This window comes from Pseudophryne corroboree, chromosome 1 (genome assembly GCF_028390025.1).
Source record: "Pseudophryne corroboree isolate aPseCor3 chromosome 1, aPseCor3.hap2, whole genome shotgun sequence".
NCBI classification, from domain to species: Eukaryota; Metazoa; Chordata; class Amphibia; order Anura; family Myobatrachidae; genus Pseudophryne; species Pseudophryne corroboree.
Window position 1 is genome coordinate 586,125,873 of NC_086444.1, and position 27,882 is coordinate 586,153,754.

Genomic DNA, 27,882 nt, shown 5'->3' on the forward strand with positions numbered 1-27,882 from the left:
CGGGGAGTGTGTGAAAAAACGCAGGTGTGCCAGATTAAAACGCAGGAGTGGCTGGGGAAACGTAGGCGTGGCTGGCTGAACGCAGGGCGTGTTTGTGACGTCAAAACAGGAACTACATAGTCTGAAGTGATCGCAAGCTAGTAGTAGGTCTGCAGCTACTCTGAAACTGCACAATTTTTTTGGGAGCAGCGCTGCGATCCTTTCGTTCGCACTTCTGCTAAGCTAAGATACACACCCAGAGGGCGGCGGCTTAGTGTTTGCACTGCTGCTAAAAGCAGCTAGCGAGCGAACAACTCGGAATGAGGGCCTTGGTTTTGCCCAAATGCTAACAAATTTGCTGCTGTAATCAACTCTGAATTAGGCCCAGTGGAAAGTGGTGCACTCGGCTGGTAAAACAGCCGATGGACGGAAGCGGCCAACGATGATGCGGGAGTGCTTATCAGCGCTCACCGCCCGGCCATACACACAGGATGAGTTTGAGCTCACAGTGGCCCTCATTCCGAGTTGTTCGCTCGCTAGCTGCTTTTAGCAGCATTGCACACGCTAGGCCGCTGCCCTTTGGGAGTGTATCTTAGCTTAGCAGAAGTGCGAACGAAAGATTAGCAGAACTGCTACTAAATAATTTGAAGCAGTTTCTGAGTAGATCCAGACCTACTCCTAGACTGCGATCACCTCAGTCCGTTTAGTTCCTGTTTTGATGTCACAAACACGCCCTGCGTTCGTCCAGCCACTCCCCCGTTTCTCCAGCCACTCCTGCGTTTTTACCTGGCACGCCTGCGTTTTTTAGCACACTCCCTGAAAACGGACAGTTTCCGCCCAGAAACACCCACTTCCTGTCAATCACACTACGATCACTTGAGCGATGAAAAAACGTCGCTTGAGCTTGTGTAAATCTACAAAGTTTTGTGTGAAAGTACTTAGCGCATGTGCGCTGCGTACCATGCGCATTTTTGCCGTTTTTTCACTTGATCGCTGCACTGCGAAAATCGGCAGTGAGCGAACATCTCGGAATGTCCACCAGTAGCTCAAAACGCCAAAAGTTAGCTACTTTGAGCTCAAAATCGGCTAGTGTGTATGGGCCTTTACTATGTTTTATTTTAACACACGCAAAAAAAAAAAAGGTAACATTAAATATTTCAGTTTTACACATTTTTTTTCATAATAGAAAGCTAAAAAACTACAGCACCTTTTTGCTATCTTTCATCTTTCATCTATCATTTCAGGCATTCCCAACCACTGTCCTCAAGGCACACCAACAGTGCAGGTTTTAGTGATATCCAGGCTGCAGCACAAATAGTTAAATCAAAATAACTGAGCTACTAATTAAGTCACCTGTGCTGAAGCCTAGATATCACTAAAACCTGTACTGTTGGCGTGCCTTGAGGACCGTGGTTGGGAATGCCTGCTCTACGTACTGGTAAGTTATGCTGAATTGTAGACAGTACCAAATGTATGGGTCTATCTACGTAAAAAGATATTTTGAGGGTATCCAATGTCGAAGTCAAATTGCATATTTTGATATTTAGAATTCGCTATGGTATTTATTAATAGATGCATCCACGATGCATGTGTCAAATACGCATGCTATCAGCGGATGCATTTGTTAATAAATATCATACTGTAACAAAATAGCAAATATTTCTTACACACACTCAAATGTGGGACATCCAGGAATACAAATCAAACAGTGTCTTAAACATATCAGATTGTCTTGTTCGAGCAGGCATTGTGTCCACAGAAGATGGACCTTTGACTGATTGAATGTGTAAATACCATTGTTTGCCTCAAGTATTGCCATTGTCTCTAACAAACAAGAAGCCAGATACCATACAAATTGCAGATTCCGGATTGTGTGCTCTAACAGAATCTTGTGTGCATTTTAAGTGACCTAAGCCAGGTGACCATGAAGTTATACTAATAGTGATATGTCATATGTATTATGTATTCTGGCTTAATGATTTACACAGCACTGACCTGTCTCCTACACGAGTTATACGTAGCCTTTACACAACTGGTTAACTGTGTATATACATATATATATATATATATATATATATAAAAGGTATTGTTCCATTAAATATCAAGGACACCGTGTAAGGACACTGTGTGTGGGATCAAATTGTTCAGGGTCACATAAGTAATAATTCAGTGGTTGCGAGGATATTGTCACCTATTGCGGCAACAAGTTATTAGCGATACCATATTCATGTATATTCCTGTATGATACTGTGGTTGGTTTGAACTGGTCTTTAGGTGGGAGCCCAGAAGTAAACAACTGTAATCACATCACAAGATTAGGTATTGCCCAGTGTTCAAACTGACCAATAACACACAATGAATGAGAAACCTCCCTCTCCTGGACCAATAGCAGAAGACCCAGCCCCAGATGTGTACCTTCTCCAATACACAGTATATAAGTACTTTCCTTTACTCAGGAAGCTCAATGTTGCTGATTCTAAATGGTGATGACTGTCCTCTGAGCTAAGGGTGATGTATACTGGCTGTAACTATTTCTTATGTAACTGTAACTCTGTACCACTTACTTAGGCTGTTATATGCTATACTGAATGATATACTGTACATATGTTATTTTGTATGCATACCTTTTTTGATATCAAATATATATATATATATATATATATCTCTCTCTGAGCATTGGACCTCAGTAAACCATGTGTGTGACTACTTGCTTTCACTTAAGGGACATAGTGCTGCGACATTCAGTGCACTATTATTGTATATGGTAATTGGACACAACTTGCGTCTTCAGTATATAATAACACTGGTATTTGAATGTTTATTTAAAATAATGGAATTTCATACCAATTACTTGCAATCCGTTTTCGGACTCTATAAATGGTCTGATATCGTGATTTTTGACTGATTTTCATTATCGCGGTATTCAATTAGAGGCCATGATTGGCCGAAAATTAACACACAATCAAGCAATGACACATGGGATCCGAGATAACTTCCCAATCCCATGTGTTATTTTGGCTCCAGCAGCCACTTATCGTGGATTATACTTCAGGTGCCTGAGGCACCCAAAGCATAATCCACAATAAGTGCTGGCATCAGGGGGAGCAGCGCGCCACATCGGAGCAAATTGGATAGCTCCCTACAAACCTATTAGCAGTGGTAAATTCCGCTGCTAATAGGATACCCCCCTTTTGGCCTAACTCAGACCTGATCGCTGCTGTGCATTTTCGCACAGCAGAATATCAGTTCTGAACTGCGCATACGCAAGACAGACGACGGTCAGTCTCATCCCTGCGATCGCCTCTGCCTGATTGACAGGCAGAGGAGGTCACTGGGTGGTAGGGGGTGGGCCGGTGGCGTTTGCCCACCGTTTGGCTGCTATTTTAGGGGTGGTCCGGGCAATGCAGGTGTGCCCGTAGGGGTCGGGCCGCGGCAGCATGCGTGACGTCACACACAGCCGCTGTGACCCGGACAACGACGAGTAGCTCCCTGCAAGCACGCAGGAACTGTGCTTGTAGGGAGCTACTCTTCAAGTACAAAAGCATTGCCGCTGTGCGATACTTTTGTACTTATGCGGTGGGGTAGGGCCTGACATGTGGGGCGGACTAGCCCTGTGCTGGGCATCCCCCCACATGTCAGTGAAGTTTATCGTAGATGTGATAAATTTAGCACATCTACGATCAGGTCTGAATTAGGCCCTTTGTCTCTAATGTCATGCCTCTTAATGGTCCAGAAATTTCCCAGGCAAAAGTATAAAAACAAGTCCGTGCATGGGCAGTTTAAGAGAGGAGAGGACCTGTGTGCAGGATCCAATAAGACCCCCTCTCTTTGCGCCTGTGCATAGGCAGGTCTCCGGAAACATGGAGATCGTGCCTTTTTCCGGGGACGTCTCTACTGCTCCTGCGCAAATCTGTCTGTGTGCAGGCGCCGTAGGAGTTCAGAGTAGTAAGTATATTTATATGGGTGCAGAGTGTTCGGTGTGGGCCCTCCTCTACCCAGGATTCCATGTGCATGGCAAACCTTGCACCCATAATAGATATATGCCAATGGGCCTAAGTCGAATTGAGTTGTATGCAAACCTGTTTGACACAGTTGAGCGATAATCTGCCAACTATGCATGCATCAGAGTAGCACTGCGCATGTGCTGCAATTGTCTTGCGATGCCATTCACAGTGAGGATCTATTTGCAAAGTGATTGACAGGCACGGACCACCTGAGGTCGGTTACTGGGTGTGGCAGCAGAAATGCAGGCATGTCCTAACCGTTTTCAGGGCATGTCTCAGCTAGTGGCTGCAACCATGTTTGCAGCTGTAATGGGTTGCACCTGCACCCTTCTTTGCCAATTACCAATTTTCTGAATTTTGCGCATGCGCAGGACCCATTCTGAACATGCGCGAACAGACATACAAAGCAAGACGGCAGCAGACTGTCAGTGACTGACTATCTGCTGTACTTTGGGGAGCGGGGAGGGGGTGGCGATGGCCTCCTTTTGTGAAAACGGAAGTGTGTCACCACCGTTTAGGACCCCCCACCCCAAAAAAAAGAATAACAATCGAGAGGCATCAGTCAAAGTACTGGGTCCCGAGGCGCAGTGTGACCGCCATCTACATTTAAAATGGCCAATGTCAGGACTGAGATAATACCCTTTCAGCTGCTCCACCTCCTCCCCACAGCCCTACTCCCCCCTGCACTCAGCTCCAACTCTTACAGTGTGTGGCTTTTTACTGTGGGTTGGCCCCTCCTCTATGACCAGCCCTTTACCTTTCTCACCTCCTACTTCATATGTTCCTCACTGGTGTGGATTATAGGGTCGACAGCAACTAGGTCGACCATCATTAGGTCGACCACTATTAGTCGACAGCGACTAGGTCGACACCTGAAGTAGGTCGACACAGTCATTAGGTCGACATGAACAAGGTCAACATGGAAAAAGGTCAACATGAGTTTTTGAAAAAAAAACTGGTGTAATTTTCTTCGTAAAGTGACCGGGAATCCCAATTAGTACACTGTGTCCCCTCACATGGCTCGCTTACCAGTTACAGACCACGTGGATCATAAAGTATGACAAAGTAAAAAAAAATGAAAAAAGAATTGTGAAAAACTCATGTCGACCTTTTTCCATGTCGACCTTGTACATGTCGACCTAGTGACCATGTCGACCTATAAACCATGTCGACCTAATGAGTGTTGACCTATTTGCGGTCAGCCTAAAGACCGGATCCCCCCTCAGCTCCCCTTTGTCCTTCCATCCGCTTCACTTGAGACACCCCCTGAACTTCCCCCAATTCTAACCAGATTCAGCTGAAAATGTGTACTGTAAAGTCTTACTACCTTCCTTGCACAGCCTCAGCCAGGTAGATAGATAGATAGATAGATAGATAGATAGATAGATAGATAGATACAGAGCCTGCCCTAAGCAATTTGATGCCCTAGGCAAGATTTTGGCTGGTGCCCCCTAGCACCGCCACTAGTTCCGCCTATTACCCTTCTCACAGCACCATCACCCCTCACCCGTAGCAATCCCCATTTTGGTGCCCTGTGCCATCAAAACCATTGGTGCCCCTACTGCCTATATTTAAATAGGATGAGTGCGCGCTGAAAAAGAGGAGAGCTTTTTCTGGGAAGGGGTGTGGCCACACAATAGTACCCCCAATTCAAATGATGCCACACTGTATTGCTCCTTATTCACATTACACCGCACATGTATCACTCCTTATAGACATTACACCATGCCGTATCACTCTTTATACACATTACACCACACCGTATCGCTCCTTATACACATTACACCTCACCTTTTTGCTCCTTATACACATTACAATGCATTGTATCACTCCTTATACACATTACACCTCACCTTATCGCTCCTTATACACATTACACCGCACTGCTCTTTATACACATGACACTTCACTGTAATGCTCGTTATTCACATTACACCGCACTGTATCACTCCATACACATTACATGGCACCATATCGCTCCTTATACACATTACACCGCAACATACCACTCCTTATACACATTACACCACACCATATTACTCCTTATACACATTAAATCTCAACGTATCGCTTCTTATACAGTATACATTACACTGTATACATATAGCTCTTTATACACATTGCACCTCACTGTATCGCTCCTTATACACATTACACCTCACCATATCACTTCTTATATAGATTACACTGCAACATATCACTACTTATACACATTACACCGCACAACTCCTTATACACATTACACCACACCGTATTGCTCCTTACACACACTACACAGCACTGGATCGCTCCTTATATAAATTACACTACACAGTAATGCCCCTTACACATATATACCTCACATCACTAATGCCCTTATACACCTAATGGCACAAAAAAATGCCCCTTACACATATAGCCCCACATGGTTACACAACCAACCTCAAACTCCCCCACCCTCCTTCCCTGTACAGCAATCACCCGGCTGAGCAGCCGGTCCGCAGTCAGCCCAGGTTCCTCTGCAGACACTGGACACATAGGAGGAGTATGGGTAAGCCGGGGAGGCAGCAGGAGCAGCAGTAGCAGAGTGGAGATGTAATGTTCCAGTCACATGTGTGGTTCCCGGCCTCACACTGCAGGGTTGAAAGGTCATACTCCTGTCCTGGATCGCCTTCACTCCACTGGCCCTAGGCAGGCTTAGAATGCCCTTAGGCATTCCAAATGCCCCAGGCAACTGCCTAGATTGCCTATAGCTAGGGCCTGCTCTTGATAGATAGATAGATAGATAGATAGATAGATAGATAGATAGATAGATAGATAGATAGACAGATAGACAGATAAGATATATATAGCTATATAGACTAGAGATAAATAGATAGACAGACGATAGATAGATAGATAGATAGATAGATAGATAGATAGATAGATAGATAGATAGATAGACGAGAGATAAATAGATAAATTAGATAGACAGATAGATAGATAGATAGATAGATAGATAGATAGATAGATAGATAGATAGATAGATAAGATATATATAGCTATATAGACTAGAGATAAATAGATAGACAGACGATAGATAGATAGATAGATAGATAGATAGATAGATAGATAGATAGATAGATAGATAGACGGATAGATAGATAGATAGATAGATAGATAGATAGATAAGATATATATAGCTATATAGACTAGAGATAAATAGATAGACAGACGATAGATAGATAGATAGATAGATAGATAGATAGATAGATAGATAGATAGATAGACGGATAGATAGATAGATAGATAGATAGATAGATAGATAGATAGATAGATAGATAGATAAGATATATATAACTATATAGACTAGAGATAAATAGATAGACAGACGATAGATAGATAGATAGATAGATAGATAGATAGATAGATAGATAGATAGACGAGAGATAAATAGATAAATTAGATAGATAGATAGATAGATAGATAGATAGATGGATAGATAGATAAGATATATATAGCTATATAGACTAGAGATAAATAGATAGACAGATGATAGATAGATAGATAGATAGATAGATAGATAGATAGATAGATAGATAGATAGATAGATAGATAGCCGAGAGATAAATAGATAAGATAGATAGATAGATAGATAGATAGATAGATAGATAGATAGATAGATAGATAGATAGATAGACGAGAGATAAATAGATAAATTATATAGCCTGTTATGTGCACCTGATTAATGCTGTGCCCACAGAAGTACAGTAACTGCAAATCTCTACTACTGGAAATGCACTGGAAAAGCATTCCACTATTACATATTGTCTGCTTCTACAGTAAATCTATTTAATGGTTAGTGCTCAATACATTTCAGAAAATTTAGCAATTAAAAAGAGATAAAATCATACTTGGGGGGAAAAAAAACCTAAAATCCACAAACAAGCTAGAATCTGGAATTCCTGTAGCTGCAAGAGATAGAAAGGAAAATGGGCTGTTATTTACTTCCAGAAATTTTGGCATCAAGCTTGTGCTATGTTAAAAAACATGGACTAGCGCAGATCTTAATGGCTAGGGACAGATTAATTTTCAGCCCATAGGTGGTCATTCCGAGTTGATCGCTAGCTGCCGTTGTTCGCGGCGCAGCGATCAGGCTAAAAATCGGCATTTCTGCGCATGCGTACGGTCCGCAGTGCGCACGCGCGACGTACTTTCACAAAAAACTATGCAGTTTTACACAAGGGCGAGCTACTCTTTTCCGTCGCTCTGTTGATCGGTGAGTGATTGACAGGAATGGGGCGTTTCTGGGAGGTAACTGACCGTTTTCCGGGAGTGTGCTAAAAAACACAGGCATGTCAGGTAAAAACGCAGGCGTGCTTGAGGAAATGGGGGAGTGGCTGGCCGAACGCTTGGCGTGTTTGTGACGTCAAAGCAGGAACTAAACAGACTGAGGTGATCGCAAGGAAGGAGAAAGTCTGCAGCTACTCAGAAACTGCTTGAAAAAAATTCAGCACTATTCTGCTAACCTTTCGTTCGCACTTCTGCTAAGCTTAGATACACTCCCAGAGGGCGGCAGCTTAGCGTTTGCACTGCTGCTAAAAGCAGCTAGCGAGCGATCAACTCGGAATGAGGGCCATAGTCAAGGGATAAATAGTGATATGAATTTTCTCTTGGAAGAAATTGCGGCCCTCATTCCGAGTTGATAGCTTGCTAGCTGCTTTTAGCAGCAGTGCAAGCGCTAAGCTGACGCCCTCTGGGAGTGTATCTTAGCTCAGCAGAAGTGCGGCCCGTACACATGCGCAGAAATACCGATTTTTAGCCTGATCGCTGCACTGCAAACAACGGCAGCTAGCGATCAACTCGGAATGACCACCTGCATTGTGTAAGAAACAAGTTATGCCATTGCATTGACTTCAGCAATACATTAACGTGCAAAGAATTAAATTAGTAGTTGAACAAAATCGAACAATAGATATATGTCATATTTTAGAGAAAGAATAAGCTAATTCTCTGCCACTTTTTTGTGTTTTTGTTTTGTACATTTTCTTATTTATTCTGTTTTTCAGAAATCTACATTTAGGTACATTCATTATTTTATTCAAATATGTAATATGCTAGCTATTCCTGGTAAGCGGTAAAAACTATGGAATTCATAGGGGTATATTTACTAAAGTGCAGGTTTTAGAAGTGGAAGACGGTGCTAGATAAATGATTAGAATGATTAAAAGTAGAATCTGATTGGCTGCTATGGGTTATGGGCAACATCTCCACTTCTAAAAACCCATAAATGTGCCCCTTAAAGTAGGGCGCATTTGTGCATTCAATGTACACAGAATAGAAAAATGCAGGAGATCCTCCCATTCACCACATTAAGTGGCAAACACTGCGTAATCACGTGGACTCTCTGTGCATATGGGGAAGGAACGCTAGTTTCTGACAGATCTCTTGCACTTAGCATGGGGCAAGTGCCCATACTAATGATCATGGTTGCAGAAGCTGGCGTAAGATCAGTGAGCGGCACAAGTTTCCTATGCAGATGCACAGACCCCTGCATTATACCTACGGATTCTCGCATTAGCATAAGATAGTAAAGCCTCCTACACACTAGAAGATATTTTGAAAGATATTGTTCAGAAACCCCTTTCTGAATGATATCTTTCAAAATGTCTTCTAGTGTGTATGCTCAATATCGTTAACGATGCGCGCTCCCGCCAGCCAGCCGCTCCGTCCAACCTGCCTCTGAAGAGGTGACAGTAACAGGTTGTTACTGACAGTAAAAAAAAAAAAACTATAAACACTGTATAACACTCTGTTGGCGGAGTAAGCCCATGTGGTCACAGGATCTAACAGTACTGGCTCTGGTCTGTCACTGATATTTGCTGAGGAAAGTACTTAATTGAGACATTACCGGATTTCCAGTTTAAATGAGGAATCCCAGTAGTGTCCTCTATTGCAGTGGTTCTCAAACTCGGTCCTCAGGACCCCACACAGTGCATGTTTTGCAGGTACCCCAGCAAGGGCACAGGTGTATTCATTATTCACTGACACATTTTAAAAGGTCCACAGGTGGAGCAAATGATTTCACTTGTGATTCTGTGAGGAGACCTGCAAAACATGCACTGTGTGGGGTCCTGAGGACCGAGTTTGAGAACCTGTGCTCTATTGGGATTACATCATTTTGTTCCCTTGTCATATGCCTCTTGGGCATGTCTAGCAATAAAGAATGCTAAGCGGCCTTTTTTAATCCCCTGGTCCCGATCGATCAACCTTTCACTGACACACACACCAGTGGCATATGCATGATGTTGGAGAGGATTATTCTCCTGCGTAGTTTACTTCTCTCTGTACCGTGACCCTAGCGGGATGATGTCACTGTGCATGCATGACCCAGGACATGCCACTGTGTAGTGTCACAGTACAGCACACGTGCAGTAGTTAGCTCCTCGAGTGGGACTCTACATTACCTGCATTACCGCTGTTGTGGCTACTACAAGAGAACATTTTGCCTACAGTATGCAGTAAGGAGTCCCTGTCAAATTACTGGGTTTGCTGGAAATATGCTTTACCGTACAGTACTGTATATGTGAAGGCCAAATGTAATGAATATTGCTGCAGTACATGTACTGCCGCAATGATTGTTCTTTTAGAACCATCACCATGTTAGGATGGCAATGGCAAAATAAAATAAATGAAAAATGTTTTCTGCTTTTTCCCTTGTGTTAAATTCTGCTAGCTACACACATGTAGCTGCTAGCCCATACTTGCCTACCTGACCCTCTCCATGAGGGAGAAAATGCTCTGTTCCTGGTAATGTATGATTGCCATCACCTGTGGTGAGCTAGGTAATTGATAAGAAAGGTGTTTCACCACAGGTGATGGCAATCATACATTACCAGGAAAGTCCAGGAACAGAGCATTTTCTCCCTCATGGAGAGGGGCAGGTAGGCAAGTATATGCTAGCCACACACATGTAGCTGATGGCCACACACATATGGCACAAACTGACTCTCTTTCTCCTAACTAGTGTGGCATATACACACTGGTTTTGATTACAAGAGCATGTAATTAAGTCATTAGAAAAAGCCATTGCACAGATGTGTATGAGTGTTGTTTAAATATCCGTGTGGCTGCTCTTCTTAACTCCTATTGATTTTCTGTGTAACTGCACTTCTATTGATCTACAGAACCACTTTGTCTCATTGAATGCTTAGAAATAGTTCCCTTATTCACTTTAAATGAGCCTCTTATCAAAAAAAGTTTTTTGTTTTTTTTAAATAACAGTTTGCAAAAGTCTAACGTGTAGTGTACTGTACAGATTTATATACCTCCTGGAGAATATACTGATAAGTGTAAGACCAGTCTTCTAGCTGTTACATAAGAATTTTCAGTGACACTTGCAATGTAATAACAATGAAATCTCGTAGATATAAAATGTGTATGAAGCTTTGCAGTGACTTGTTTGCTGATCCGCAACTGTAACCATAGCAACCTTGCCGTTTCAGATCTAAACGTCACACTTACCTCCACAAAGATGAAGCATGGTATAATTGAATAACTGCGATGGGTATTGTTTTCCAAAGCCATTTCCTTTCAGCTGGAAAGGTCTTTGATACCTAAAATGTCTGGAACAGAAAAGAAAACAGCTTTAGATTTTAACCTAGTTTAGTTCGGGGCAATGAAAATGCCATTTAGAACACTGTCAAGCCTCAGATTTGCTAGCTAAAAGCTACCTGGGCTTAAATACTGGTATAATTCATCCATCACCATATCTAAATGCACATAGTACACCACTGGTCAATATGTTTATATTGCTTTTAAAAATGCATACAGTATGTAGATAAAGCACACAAAGTTTTCTATGTAGTGCAATCTTTTCAATTGTATTAACATGTATAATAAAGAGGAGCACCTGTGGAAAGATGCAGGATGCTAGCATTCTCTCACTATCTGTTGTATCATGTGGTACGTTTCAGATGGTGTAATGGTCAGCATCACTGCCTCATAGCACTAAGGGCCTAATTAAGCATGGAACGCTGCTGCGGCAGCGCTCGCATGCTTAAGCCCTGTTAAGTGTGCGCACGCGCAGCAGCCGCACTGCACGTGCGCACACAGGGGGTGATTCAGACCTGATCATAGATGTGCTAAATTTAGCACATCTACGATCAGATTCCCTGACATGCGGGGGGACGCCCAGCACAGGGCCGACCCCCCCTGCACAAGTACAAAAGAATCGCACAGCGGTGATGCTTTTGTACTGGAAGAGTAGCTCCCGGCCAGCGCAGCTCCTGTGAGCTGGCAGGGAGCTACTCATCGCAGCCCGGGTCGCAGTGGCTGCGAGTGACAAGTGTTTGCAGGGCGAGAGGGGGAATCGCGGCAACATTAAAGAGGCCTTGAATCGGCGTTGGGGGGGTGCGGTCCGGACAATGCAGGCGTGTCCGGACCATTGTCGGGGCAAGCCGCGGTGGCTGCGTGATGTCACACGCAACCGCTACATACCGAAACATGGCAGGTGGCCACCTGCCTTCGCAGCTGGGCTGCGTAGGTAGAAGGCTACCCTAAACATAATGGCACACATTAGTAATGCATTTATACACATAATACCACACAGTAATGCCCCTTACACATATGACACACATTATTAATGTCCTTATAAACATAATGTGCCTTACACATTATGCCAACCTTTATTAATGCCCTTTTACACATAATGTCCCTTACACATATGCCGCACATTATTAATGCATTTATACACATGACACACATAGTGCCCATTACACATATGCCGAACACTACTGCACAACCAACCCACCTGCACATAGTACTAACATGGCCGCTAACAATGTGTCTTCTGCCTCTGCTTGGATACATCTTGCCTCAATACGACATGCAGCAGGAGATGCCTGGCTTGAGTCAGCTAGCAGCTATGCTAATGTCGGGTGCCTTTTCATTAATGAAAATGCGTCTTATTCACATTACTAAGTGGCTAGGATGCACAAGCAGCTTCTGCTGATTAAATGATATGCGGCATGCCTATATTCTGTGTGCAACTGTGACTGTATCTCCATACGAAATGCTACATTACAGTGATTTCTAGGAACACACTGTAACGTAGCATTTCGTATGCAGATGCAGCCACAGTCACACACAGAATATAGGCATGCCGCATATCACTTTAATCAGCAGAAGCTGCTTGTGACCCTAGGCATTTGCCTAGTTTGCCTATGCCTAGGGCTGGCTCTGGAGAGCCGTGGGAGTGGAGAAGGGGCGAAGGGAAAATCAGGCAACAAGGGTAAAACAAGAGATAGTCATTCAAACAAGAATACGTTTTCAGCAAAGAAGCATAAAGAAAAGGGAACAACTAAACTAAAGTGTATGCTAACAAATGCAAGAAGTCTATCAAGTAAAATGGGGAAATTATAAATTATTGCATTAAAAGACCAATATGATATTATAGGTATTACGGAGACATGGTGGAATGACTCACATGACTGGACAGCAAGTTTGGGGGGATATACTCTGTTTAGGAAAGACAGGGCTAATAAAAGAGGAGGACGCATATGTATTTATATTAAACCATTCTTAAAACCATACCTAAAGGAGGTGATCCACGAGGGAACAGAAGATAACGTGGAGGCACCGTGGGTTGAAATATCATGCGAGGGATCAGGAACTAAAAAGCTAATATTAGGTATATGCTACAAACCACCTGATATTGGTTTGACTGAGGAGATTCAACTATTGCAGCAAATTGAAAAATCAGCAGGGTTGGGGGAAGTCATAATCATTGGGGATTTTAACTACCCTGACATAAATTGGAACAATGTACAGTATCATGTGCTACAACTAAGGTTAAAAGGTTCTTAAATATGCTATGCTAAGTGACCACTATTTGTCTCAACTAATAGTGGAGTCTACCAGAAACAGTACAATACTGGACCTAGTACTAACTAATAATGTGTAGTTAATATCAAATACTAAAGTAGGGGAGACATTGGGTAACAGCGATCACAATATAGTCACAATCACATTCGATATTGGTTTACAAAAATGGTGGGGTCACTCCACTACTACAAGAAGTGTAACAAGAAATGCAAAAAAGAAATCAGATCAGCTAAAATAGAAAAGGAAAAAGCAAATACAGTAGCTACGGAAAGTAAAACAAACCCCAAAAAGTTTTTTTTATTTTTTCAGTATATAAACAGCAAAAGGTTAAAATGGGAAAATGTTGGACCAATAAAAGGAGAATCGGGAGTATTGACAAATGATGACAAACTAAAGCAGAAATATTAAACAATTTTTTTTCATCAGTGTTTACGAGAGAGGAACAGACTGTTAGAAGAAACAAATGATAAAGTGCCGTTGCTTAACACTTATTTGAGGGAGGAAGTAGTACATGAGCGACTAAACAAAATTAAGATTAATAAATCACTGTTTCCAGATGGACTTCACCCAAGGGTTCTTATGGAACTTCACTATTAGCAAGGCCTCTGTATTTGATGTTTTACGACTCCATTAAAACAAGCATGATAACAAAGGACTGGTGTTATAGCAGAGGTAATGCCTATATTTACAAAGGGAAGCAAAACTGATCCTAGTAACTATAGACTGATTAGTTTAACATCAGTCGTGGGAAAAATGTTGGAGGGAATATTAAAGGATAGCATATAGGAGTATTTGGATACCTTCAGTGTCATTACTAGGAACCAGCATGGTTTTGGGAGGGACAGGGCATGCCAAACAAACTTAATTAGCTTCTACGAAAAAGTGAGCGATAATCTTGACCGGGGCAATGCAGTTGACGTGGTCTATTTAGATTTTACAAAAGCCTTCGATACAGTGCATCACAAGAGGCTGATTTTCAAACTAAAAGAGCTCGGCATAGGAAACACCATTTGTACTTGGGTAAGTGATTGGCTGGATAACAGGGAACAGCGAGTTATGTTTAATGGGATGTTCTCCAACTGGGCCACGCAAGGGTCAGTACTCGGGCCTGTACTGTTCAATATGTTTATTAATGACCTAAGAATAGGCCTGGAAAGCACGGTATCAATTATTGCAGATGATACTAAACTATGTAGGGTAATTAACTCAGACAAGGAATCATTTTCAGAGTCCCTACAGAATGACCTATTTAAAATGGAACTTTGGGCATCTAAATGGAGAATGAGATTTAATGTAAAGTCATGCACCTCGGAACTAAAAATAACCATGCATCCTGCAAATTACATGGAGAGATTTTTGGAGATACTGCTTTAGAAAAAGATCTGGAGGTGCTCATTGATAATAACTTTAACAACAGTCTACAATGTCATATTGCAGCAACAAAGGCAAATAAGGTTTTAGCCTGCGTAAAACGGGGAATTGAGACAAGGGATGAAAGTGTAATCGTACTATTATATAAATTACTGGTACGGCCACATCTTGAATATTGTGTACAATTTTGGGTACCACAATATAAAAAATATATCTTTTAGTAATGATCTTGTCAAGGCTGTAACTAATCAAAAAGTAACACAAGTAATATTTTTGTCAATATTAAGCTAACACACTGAAAAGAGTATGCAATGGCTAGCCTACTCCTTATACCTTCCTAGGACCCCAAAGGTGGCATGTATGGCCCCCACAGGTCCCCTGTCAATGGAAAATGCATCTAATCAGACACCTGCCCCTTTTACCTTAGACAGTTAAAGTTTAACATAGACAATACACATATATGAAGTTCTAACTGTACTTTCATGTATATAATAGCCAAAAACCTATCCCTCAATACTTAAAGATCTACAACAGAAGAGGTGGCTCAAGTTGGAGGGCATGTTGACCATCATGATAGGTTTGCACGGGTGTCAGGGATTGCATGTCCAGTGGTGTGGCCGATGTCCGATTGATGGAGCATCTTTGTGTGCACCACAGTGGATGAGTGCTGCAGCCGCTGGGTGTCTCAATGGACAACCCATCTGCTGCAGCATTAGCATAATTCACAGAAGCAGCTGAGGAGTTCCGGGGGTCAGCCTGAGTAAACACTAGCCTACTCCCATGGCCAAAGGCTGCAAACATTGCGTTCGATGCTGCATCTGCAACCAATGCACTCAGTTCTGCAATGCATGCTGTAGACACCTCCCAAAGCATTACCATATTAGTTGTACGGTATTGCACAGCTGCTACCCTGCGGCTGTGCAATACCATCCATGTCTGAATCAGGCCCAATAACCAGTGTTCACTCACACGATCTAGTGTTCCACTAATAAATCAGTTATTATTTAATTATTAATATACACAGAGAACAGAGGGAAATTCAAAGAATTTGTCATGTATATAATTGGTTGGTATTTCAAAACAAAAGAGCAAGAAGTTATCAATTAGAGAAAATAAGAATTTAAACCTACTGGTAAATCTTTTTCTCCTAGTCCGCAGAGGATGCTGGGGACTCCGTAAGGACCATGGGGTATAGACGGGCTCCGCAGGAGACATGGGTACTATAAAGAACTTTTAGTATGGGTGTGCACTGGCTCCTCCCTCTATGCCCCTCCTCCAGACCTCAGTTAGAGAACTGTGCCCAGAGGAGACGGACAATATGAGGAAAGGATTTTGTTAATCTAAGGGCAAGATTCATACCAGCCCACACCAATCATACCATATAACCTGGAATACACGCAACTAGTTAACAGTATGAACAAAAAACAGTATCAGTCAAAGACCGATTCCAACTGTAACATAACCCTTATGAAAGCAACAACTATATACAACTAGTCTTGCAGATGCAGTCCGCACTGGGACAGGCGCCCAGCATCCTCTACGGACTAGGAGAAAAAGATTTACCGGTAGGTTTAAAATCTTATTTTCTTTTACATCCTAGAGGATGCTGGGGACTCCGTAAGGACCATGGGGATTATACCAAAGCTCCCAACCGGGCGGGAGAGTGCGGATGACTCTGCAGCACCGACTGAGCAAACGCCAGGTCCTCATCAGCCAGGGTATCAAACTTGCAAAAGTGTTTGAACCTGACCAAGTAGCTGCTCGGCAAAGCTGTAATGCCGAGACGCCTCGGGCAGCCGCCCAAGAAGAGCCCACCTTCCTAGTGGAATGGGCCTTTACCGTATTTGGTAACGGCAATCCAGCCATCGAATGAGCCTGCTGAATGGTGTTACAGATCCAGCGAGCAATAGTCTGCTTAGAAGCAGGAGCGCCACCCTTGTTGGCCGCATACAGGACAAACAGAGCCTCTGTTTTCCTAACCCTAGCCGTCCTGGCTACATAAATCTTTAAGGCCCTGACTACATGCAGGGACTTGGAGTCCCCCCAGTCCTCCGTAGCCACAGGCACCACAATAGGTTGGTTCATATGAAATGAAGAAACCACCTTAGGCAAAAATTGAGGACGTGTCCTCAACTCTGCTCTATCCACATGGAAAACCAAATAGGGGCTCTTGTGGGACAAGGCCGCCAATTCGGACACCCGCCTTGCAGATGCCAAGGCCGATAACATGAACACCTTCCACGTGAGAAATTTTAATTCCACTGTTTGAAGAGGTTCAAACCAGTGAGATTTCAGGAAACTTAACACCACGTTAAGGTCCCATGGTGCCACTGGGGGCACAAAGGGGGGCTGGATGTGCAGCACTCCCTTCACAAACGTCTGGACTTCTGGGAGAGAAGCCAATTCCCTCTGAAAGAATATAGATAGGGCCGAAATCTGTACCTTAATGGAGCCTAACTTCAGGCCCATATCCACTCCTGTCTGTAGAAAGTGGAGAAACCGGCCCAGATGGAACTCTTCCGTAGGAGCATTCTTGGCTTCACACCAAGATACATACTTCCTCCAGATAAGGTGATAATGCTTTGCCGTCACCACCTTCCTAGCCTTTATCAGAGTAGGGATAAATTCCTCCGGAATACCGTTCCCAGCTAGGATTCGGTGTTCAACCGCCATGCCGTCAAACGTAACCGCGGTAAGTCTTGGAACACACATGGCCCCTGCTGTAACAGGTCCTCCCTGAGAGGAAGAGGCCACGGATCTTCTGTGAGCAGTTCCTGAAGATCTGAGTACCAGGCCCTTTGAGGCCAATCTGGGACAATGAGTATTGTCTGCACTCTTCTTTGTCTTATGATTCTCAATATTTTTTGCGATGAGAGGAAGAGGAGGAAATACATAGACCGACTGAAACACCCATGGTGTCACCAGGGCATCTACTGCTACTGCCTGAGGGTCCTGAGACCTGGCACAATACCTCCGAAGCTTTTTGTTGAGGCGTGACGCCATCATGTCTATTTGAGGAATTCCCCAAAGACTTGTTATCTCTGCAAAAACTTATTGATGAAGTCCCCACTCTCCCGGATGGAGATCGTGTCTGCTGAGGAAGTCTGCTTCCCAGTTGTCCACTCCCGGAATGAAGACAGCTGACAGAGCGCTTATGTGATTTTCCGCCCAGCAAAGAATCCTGGCGGCTTCCGCCATCACCACTCTGCTCCTTGTCCCACGCTGGCGGTTTATATGAGCCACGGCTGTGACGTTGTCTGATTGAATCAGAACCGGTAGGTCGCGAAGTAGATTCTCCGCTAGTCGTAGGCCGTTGTATATGGCCCACAATTCCAGTATGTTGATGTGAAGACAAGCCTCCTGGCTTGACCATAGTCCCTGAAAATTTCTTCCCTGTGTGACTGCTCCCCATCCTCGGAGGCTCGCGTCCGTGGTCACCAGAACCCAGTCTTGAATGCCGAATCTGCGACCCTCTAGAAGGTGAGCACTCTGCAGCCACCACAGCAGAGACACCTTGGCCCTGGGGCAGTGGCGGAACTAGCAAGCGGTGGGCCCAGGTGCGACAAAATGCTTTGGCCCCCCCCCCCCCCATCCCATCCAAGTCCACCCCCTCACCCCTTGAGAGGATCTGGTGAGGGGGACCTGCTCAGGGCCAGAGAAATGGATACCTAGCAACAGTGCCGTAACTAGACATTTTAGCACTGTGTGCAAGAAACGGCATCGGAGCCCCACCCCTGCATGCAAAACAGGGGCAGTGCACGCCGTAGGCGCGTGCAAAAATACATAGTGGCGTGGCTTCGCGGGGAAGGGGTGTGGCCACAAAATAATACCAATTCCTAAAACGGTGCACAGTAGTCTCCATTCTTCAAATTACGCCGCACAGTAGCACCACTACACCAGGTAGAGACCCTTTTACACCTTACAGCGAACAGATTCCTCCTTTTACACATTACGGCAGACAGCGTCCCCTTTTTACACATTACGGCAGACAGCGTCCCCCTTTTTATACATTACGGCAGACAGCGTCCCCTTTTTACACATAACGGCAGACAGTGTGCCCTTGTTACACATAGCGGCAGACAGCGTGCACTTTTTACACATTACGGCAGACAGCGTACACTTTTTACACATAACGGCAGACAGCGTGCCCTTGTTAAACATAGCGGCATACAGGGTACACTTTTTACACATAACGGCAGACAGCGTCCCCCTTTTTACACATTACGGCAGACAGCGTCCCCCTTTTTACACATTACGGCAGACAGTGTACACTTTTTACACATAGCGGCAGACAGCGTGCCCTTGTTACACATTACGGCAGACAGCGTGCCCTTGTTACACATTACGGCAGACAGCGTGCCCTTGTTACACATTACGGCAGACAGCGTGCCCTTGTTACACATTACGGCAGGCAGATTCCCCCTTTTTACACGTTGCGGCAGGCAGTCCCCCGTTTTTACACATTGCGGCAGGCAGATTCCCCAATTTTACACATTACGGCAGACAGATTCCCCATTTTTACACATTGCGGCAGGCAGTCCCCCCTTTTTACCCATTGCGGCAGGCAGTCCCCATTTTTACACATAGCGGCAGGTAGTCCACCCTTTTTACACATTGCGGTAGGCAGTCCCCCATTTTTACACATAGCGGCAGGCAGTCCCAACAAATAAAGAAAGAGACAGAAAGAAATAAAGAAAGAAAGAGACAGAAAGAAAGAAAGAAAGAAATAAAGAGAAAGAAAGAAAGTAGAATCATACTTACCCTCTCCGCTGGCTCAGGCTCCTCGTGCAGCTTGACGATTCCCGGGCAGTAGACGAGGTGGAGGAGGGAGCCGCAGCAGCGCTGTGTTATTGGTGGAGGCGCTGCTTCTGCTGCCCCCCTGCTTCACTATAGGCTGTTCTCGGAAGACAGCCTATAGTGAAGCAGAGGGGCAGCAGCAGCAGCGCCTCCACCAGTAACAAAGCGCTGCTGCGGCTCCCTCCTTCACCTCCGTCCTCCTCCTTCCCCCGTCCGTGCCGCTGCTCTTCTCCTCTGTGGGCAGCTGTGCGCTGCGGGCAGCGGTTGCCCGCAGCGCACAGCGGCATGTAATGAGTCAGTTTGACTCATTACATGCTTGGGCCCCTGGACAGAGGCGGGCCCCAGTGCAACGCACTGCTTGCCCTGCCGGTAGTTCCGCCTCTGCCCTGGGGGACAGGGTTATTTTCTGATGTATTTGTAGATGGGACCCGGACCACTTGTCCAGAAGGTCCCACTGAAAAGTCCTCGCATGAAACCTGCCGAAGGGGATGGCCTCGTAGGCTGCCACCATTTTCCCCAGAACTCGAGTGCATTGATGAACAGACACTCTTTTTGGTTTTAGCAGGTCTCTGACCATGTTCTGGAGATCCTGGGCTTTTTCCAATGGTAGAAAAACCCTTTTTTGTTCCGTGTCCAGAATCATGCCTAGGAATGATAGCCGAGTCGTTGGAACCAATTGTGACTTTGGCAGATTCAGAATCCAACCGTGCTGTTGCAGCATTTTTAGGGAGAGCGACACGCTCTTCAGCAACTGGTCTCTCGATCTCGCCTTTATCAGGAGATCGTCCAAGTATGGGATAATTGTGACTCCCTGCCTGCGCAGGAGCACCATCATCTCTGCCAATACCTTGGTGAAAATCCTCGGGGCCATGGAAAGCCCAAACGGCAACGTCTGAAACTGGTAATGACAGTCCTGTACAGCGAATCTCAGGTACTCCTGATGAGGGGGGTATATGGGGACATGAAGGTATGCATCCTTTATGTCCAGTGACACCATCAAATCCCCCCTTCCAGGCTGGATATTACAGCTCGGAGCGATTCCATCTTGAATTTGAACTTTTTCAAGTACAGGTTTAGGGATTTTAGATTTAAAATGGGTCTGACCGAACCATCAGGCTTCGGGACCGCAAACAGGGTTGAATAATACCCTTTTCCCTGTTGGACCAGGGGAACCTTGACCACCACTTGCTGTTGACACAGCTTTTGAATTGCAGCTAACACTACTTCCCTCTCCGGGGGTGAAGCTGGCAATGCCGACTTGAAAAATCGGCGAGGGGGCACCTCTTCGAATTCCAGCTTGTAGCCTTGGGAAACAATTTCCATCACCCAAGGATCCACGTCTGAAAGAATCCAGATCTGGCTGAAAAGTCGAAGGCGCGCCCCCACTGGTGCGGACTCCCTTAGGGGAGCCCCAGCATCATGCAGTGGATTTTGTAGAAACCGGGAAGGACTTCTGCCCCTGGGAACTAGCCGAAGCAGGTGTTCTCTTTCCTCTACCCTTACCTCTGGCAAGGAAGGAGGAGCCCCGACCTCTTCTGGATTTATGCGACCGAAAGGACTGCATCTGATACTGTGGAGTTTTCTTTTGCTGTTGGGGAACAAAAGGTTAAAATAAGATTTTACTTACCGGTAAATCTATTTCTCGTAGTCCGTAGTGGATGCTGGGGACTCCGTAAGGACCATGGGGATAGACGGGCTCCACAGGAGACATGGGCACTTTAAGAAAGAATTTAGGTTCTGGTGTGCACTGGCTCCTCCCTCTATGCCCCTCCTCCAGACCTCAGTTAGAGAAACTGTGCCCAGAAGAGCTGACAGTACAAGGAAAGGATTTTGGTAAAACAAGGCAAGATTCATACCAGCCACACCAATCACACCGTATAACAAGTGAAAACAAACAGTTAACAGTATGACAAACGACAGAGCATCAGGTCAAACCCTGATGCAACCATAACATAGCCCTTATTGAAGCAATAACTATATACAAGCATTGCAGAAGAAGTCCGCACTTGGGACGGGTGCCCAGCATCCTCTACGGACTACGAGATATAGATTTACCGGTAAGTAAAATCTTATTTTCTCTAACGTCCTAGTGGATGCTGGGGACTTCGTAAGGACCATGGGGATTATACCAAATCTCCCAAACGGGCGGGAGAGTGCGGATGACTCTGCAACACCGATTGAGCAAACAAGAGGTCCTCCTCAGCCAGGGTATCAAACTTGTAGAACTTTGCAAAAGTGTTTGAACCTGACCAAGTAGCCGCTCGGCAAAGTTGTAATACCGAGACCCCTCGGGCAGCCGCCCAAGAAGAGCCCACCTTCCTAGTGTAATGGGCCTTAACTGATTTTGGCAGCGGCAATCCAGCCGCAGAATGAGCCTGCTGAATCGTGTTACAGATCCAGCGAGCAATAGTTTGCTTTGAAGCAGGAGCACCAAGCTTGTTGGATGCATACAGGATAAACAACGACTCTGTTTTCCTGACCCTAGCCGTTCTGGCTACATAAACCTTCAAAGCCCTGACCATATCAAGCAACTCGGAATCCTCCAAGTCAGTAGTAGCCACAGGCACTACAATAGGTTGGTTTATATGAAAAGATGAAACCACTTTCGGCAGAAATTGTGGACGGGTCCGCAATTCTGCTCTATCCACATGGAAAACCAGATAGGGGCTTTTATGTGACAAAGCCGCCAACTCTGACACACGCCTAGCCGAAGCCAAGGCTAATAGCATGACCACGTGAGATATTTAAACTCCACCGTTTTAAGTGGTTCAAACCAGTGGGATTTCAGGAAACTTAACACCACGTTAAGATCCCAAGGTGCCACTGGAGGCACAGGCTGAATATGCAGCACTCCCTTTACAAACGTCTGAACTTCAGGTAGAAAAGCCAACTCCTTTTGAAAGAAAATGGATACGGCCGAAATCTGGACCTTAATATTCACTCCGGACTGTAGGAAGTGAAGGAAACGGCCCAGCTGGAATTCCTCCGTAGGAGCATTCCTGGCCTCACACCAAGCAACATATTTTTGCCATATACGGTGATAATGTTGAGCTGTCACGTCCTTCCTAGCCTTTATCAGCGTAGGAATGACCTCATCCGGAATGCCTTTTTCTGCTAGGATCCGGCGTTCAACCGCCATGCCGTCAAACGCAGCCGCGGTAAGTCTTGGAACAGACAGGGCCCCTGTTGCAACAAGTCCTGTCTTAGAGGAAGAGGCCACGGGTCCTCTGTGAGCATTTCTTGCAGATCTGGATACCAAGTCCTTCGTGGCCAATCTGGAACAATGAGGATTGTTCTCACTCCTCTTTTTCTTATTATCCTCAGCACTTTGGGTATGAGAGGAAGAGGAGGAAATACATAGACCGACTGGAACACCCACGGTGTCACCAGGGCGTCCACAGCTATCGCTTGAGGGTCTCTTGACCTGGCGCAATACCTCTGTAGCTTTTTGTTGAGGCGGGATGCCATCATGTCCACCTGTGGCAGTTCCCACCGACTTTTAATCTGTGCGAAGACTTCCTGATGAAGTCCCCACTCTCCCGGGTGGAGGTCATGTCTGCTGAGGAAGTCTGATTCCCAGTTGTCCACTCCCGGAATGAACACTGCTGACAGTGCGCTTACGTGATTCTCCGCCCAGCGAAGAATTCTGGTGGCTTCCGCCATCGCCACCCTGCTCCTTGTGCCGCCTTGTCGGTTTACATGAGCCACTGCGGTGATGTTGTCTGACTGAATCAGAACCGGTTGGTCGCGAAGCAGGGTCTCCGCTTGACGTAGGGCGTTGTATATGGCCTTTAGTTCCAGGATGTTGATGTGAAGGCAAGTCTCTTGACTTGACCACAGACCTTGGAAATTTCTTCCCTGTGTGACTGCTCCCCAACCTCGGAGGCTGGCGTCCGTGGTCACCAGGACCCAGTCCTGAATGCCGAATCTGCGGCCCTCGAGAAGGTGAGCGCTCTGCAGCCACCACAGGAGTGACACCCTGGCCCTGGGGGATAGGGTGATTAACTGATGCATCTGAAGATGTGATCTGGACCACTTGTCCAGTAAGTCCCATTGAAAAGTCCTCGCATGGAACCTGCCGAAGGGAATGGCCTCGTATGATGCCACCATCTTTCCCAGGACTCAAGTGCAGTGATGTACTGACACCTGTTTTGGTTTTAATAGGTTCCTGACCAGTGTCATGAGTTCCTGAGCTTTCTCTATGGGGAGATAAACCCTTTTCTGGTCTGTGTCTAGAATCATGCCCATGAAAGGCAGACGAGTCGTAGGAACCAACTGCGACTTTGGAATATTCAGAATCCAGCCATGTTGCCGTAACACTTCCAGAGAAAGTGCGACGCTGTTCAGCAACTGCTCTCTTGATCTCGCTTTTATGAGGAGATCGTCCAAGTACGGGATAATGGTGACCCCTTGCTTCCGCAGGAGTACCATCATTTCCGCCATTACCTTGGTAAATATTCTTGGTGCCGTGGAGAGACCAAACGGCAACGTCTGAAATTGGTAATGACAATCCTGTACCACAATATCTGAGGTATGCCTGATGAGGTGGATAAATGGGGACATGAAGGATGAAGGTATGCATCCTTTATGTCCAGAGACACCATAAAATCCCCACCTTCCAGGCTTGCGATGACCGCTCTCAGCGATTCCATCTTGAACTTGAACCTTTTCAGGTATATGTTCAGGGATTTTAAATTCAATATGGGTCTGACCGAACCGTACGGTTTCGGGACTACAAACATGGTCGAATAATAACCCCTTCCCTGTTGAAGGAGGGGAACCTTGGCCACCACCTGCTGAAGATACAATTTGTGAATTGCAGTTAACACTATTTCCCTCTCGTGGGGGGAAGCTGGTAGGGCCGATCTTAGGTATCGGTGAGGGGGCATCTCTTCGAATTCCAGCTTGTATCCCTGAGACACAATTTCTATCGCCCAGGGATCCACCTGGGAGTGAACCCACTTGTGGCTGTAATTTCGAAGACGTGCCCCCACCGGGCTTAGCTCCGCCTGTGGAGCCCCAGCGTCATGCACTGGAATTTGTAGAGGCCGGGGAGGACTTCTGTTCCTGGGAACTTACTGTGTTGTGCAGCTTCTTACCTCTGCCCCTTCCTCTGGCAAGAAAGGACGCAACTCGGACTTTCTTGTTTCTTTGTGATCGAAAGGACTGCATTTGATAATACGGTGCTCTCTTAGGCTGTGAGGGAATAAAAGGCAAAAAATTTGACTTTCCAGCTGTAGCTGTGGAGACCAGGTCCGAGAGACCCTCCCCAAACAATTCCTCACCCTTGTAAGGTAAAACCTCCATATGTCTTTTTGAGTCGGCATCACCTGTCCATTGCCGAGTCCACAGGACTCTTCTGGCAGAAATCGACATAGCATTTATTCTAGAACCCAGTAGACTAATGTCTCTTTGAGCATCTCAGCGTCTTTAATATGCCCCAGGGTCAACAATGCAGTATCCTTGTCTAAGGTATCAATTTCCTCAGATAAGGTATCCATCCATGCTGCTACAGCACTACACACCCAGGCTGACGCGATAGCCGGCCTCAGTAAGGTACCTGAATGTGTATAAATGGACTCCAGGGTAACCTCCTGTTTGCGATCCGCAGCATCTTTGAGGGTAGCCGTATCCTGTGATGGCAGGGCTACCTTCTTGGATAAGCGTGTTAAAGCTTTGTCCACCATAGGGGAGGATTCCCAGCGTAACCTGTCCGTTGGCGGGAAAGGATACGCCATAAGAATCCTTTTTGGAAATCTGCAGTTTTTTATCTGGAGATTCCCAAGCCTTTTCACATAACTCATTTAGCTCGTGTGAGGGGGGAAAGGTTACCTCCGGCTTCTTTCCTCCATACATATGCACCCTCTTGTCAGGGACTGGGGTTTCCTCTGTGATGTGCAACACATCCTTAATTGCTATAATCATATAACGGATGGATTTAGCCAATTTTGGCTGTAACTTTGCATCATCGTAATCGACACTGGAGTCAGAATCCATGTCGGTATCTGTGTCAACAGTTTGGGATAGTGGGCGCTTCTGAGACCCTGACGGCCTCTGCGACATAGGATCAGGCACGGGTTGGGACTCTGACTGTCCCGAGGCTTCAGCTTTTTCTAACTTTTTATGCAAGGAATTAACATTATCATTTAAAACCTTCCACATATCCATCCAATCAGGTGTCGGCGCCGTCGGCGGAGACACCACATTCATTTGCTCCCGCTCTGCTTCCACATAGCCTTCCTCATCAGACATGTCGACACAAGCGTACCGATACACACACACACACACACACACACACACACACACACGGAATGCCCTCTCTGAAGACAGTGCCCCCACAAGGCCCTTTGGAGAGACAGAGAGAGAGTATGCCAGCACACACCCCAGCGCTATAAACCCAGGAATAACACAGTAACTTAATGTTAACCCAGTTGCTGCTGTTATATTGCTTTTTTGCGCATAATTATGTGCACCCCCCCCTCTCTTTTTACCCTCTTCTACCGTGTATCTGCGGGGGAGAGCCTGGGGAGCTTCCTCTCAGCGGAGCTGTGGAAAAAAAATGGCGCTGGTGAGTGCTGAGGAAGAAGCCCCGCCCCCTCGGAGTGCCCGGAGTATGTGTAGGTGTGTGGAGCAATGGCGCACAGCTGCAGTGCTGTGCGTTACCTCAGTGAAGAACACGGAGTCTTCTGCCGCCTGTGAAGTCTTCTTTGCTTCTCATACTCACTAGAGATGAGCGCCGGAAATTTTTCGGGTTTTGTGTTTTGGTTTTGGGTTCGGTTCCGCGGCCGTGTTTTGGGTTCGACCGCGTTTTGGCAAAACCTCACCGAATTTTTTTTGTCGGATTCGGGTGTGTTTTGGATTCGGGTGTTTTTTTCAAAAAACCCTAAAAAACAGCTTAAATCATAGAATTTGGGGGTAATTTTGATCCCAAAGTATTATTAACCTCAAAAAACATAATTTACACTCATTTTCAGCCTATTCTGAACACATCACACCTCACAATATTATTTTTAGTCCTAAAATTTGCACCGAGGTCGCTGTGTGAGTAAGATAAGCGACCCTAGTGGCCGACACAAACACCGGGCCCATCTAGGAGTGGCACTGCAGTGTCACGCAGGATGTCCCTTCCAAAAAACCCTCCCCAAACAGCACATGACGCAAAGAAAAAAAGAGGCGCAATGAGGTAGCTGTGTGAGTAAGATTAGCGACCCTAGTGGCCGACACAAACACCGGGCCCATCTAGGAGTGGCACTGCAGTGTCACGCAGGATGTCCCTTCCAAAAAACCCTCCCCAAACAGCACATGACGCAAAGAAAAAAAGAGGCGCAATGAGGTAGCTGACTGTGTGAGAAAGATAAGCGACCCTAGTGGCCGACACAAACACCGGGCCCATCTAGGAGTGTCACTGCAGTGTCACGCAGGATGTCCCTTCCAAAAAACCCTCCCCAAACAGCACATGACGCAAAGAAAAAAAGAGGCGCAATGAGGTAGCTGTGTGAGAAAGATAAGCGACCCTAGTGGCCGACACAAACACCGGGCCCATCTAGGAGTGGCACTGCAGTGTCACGCAGGATGTCCCTTCCAAAAAACCCTCCCCAAACAGCACATGACGCAAAGAAAAATAAAAGAAAAAAGAGGTGCAAGATGGAATTGTCCTTGGGCCCTTCCCACCCACCCTTATGTTGTATAAACAAAACAGGACATGCACACTTTAACCAACCCATCATTTCAGTGACAGGGTCTGCCACACGACTGTGACTGAAATGACGGGTTGGTTTGGACCCCCACCAAAAAAGAAGCAATTAATCTCTCCTTGCACAAACTGGCTCTACAGAGGCAAGATGTCCACCTCATCATCATCCTCCGATATATCACCGTGTACATCCCC

General features: G+C 45.6%; 1 protein-coding gene across 1 annotated transcript in view; it reads right to left on the reverse strand.

The window, feature by feature from the left end:
- PLPPR1 (phospholipid phosphatase related 1) overlaps positions 1 to 27,882 on the reverse strand; it is a 236,114-nt gene that overhangs the window by 87,200 nt on the left and 121,032 nt on the right. Inside the window, exon 2 of the mRNA XM_063914224.1 lies at positions 11,466 to 11,566. Within this exon, the coding sequence (XP_063770294.1) occupies positions 11,466 to 11,528 (63 nt within the window). The 5' untranslated portion in view covers positions 11,529 to 11,566. The remainder of the gene's footprint in view (positions 1 to 11,465; positions 11,567 to 27,882) is intronic.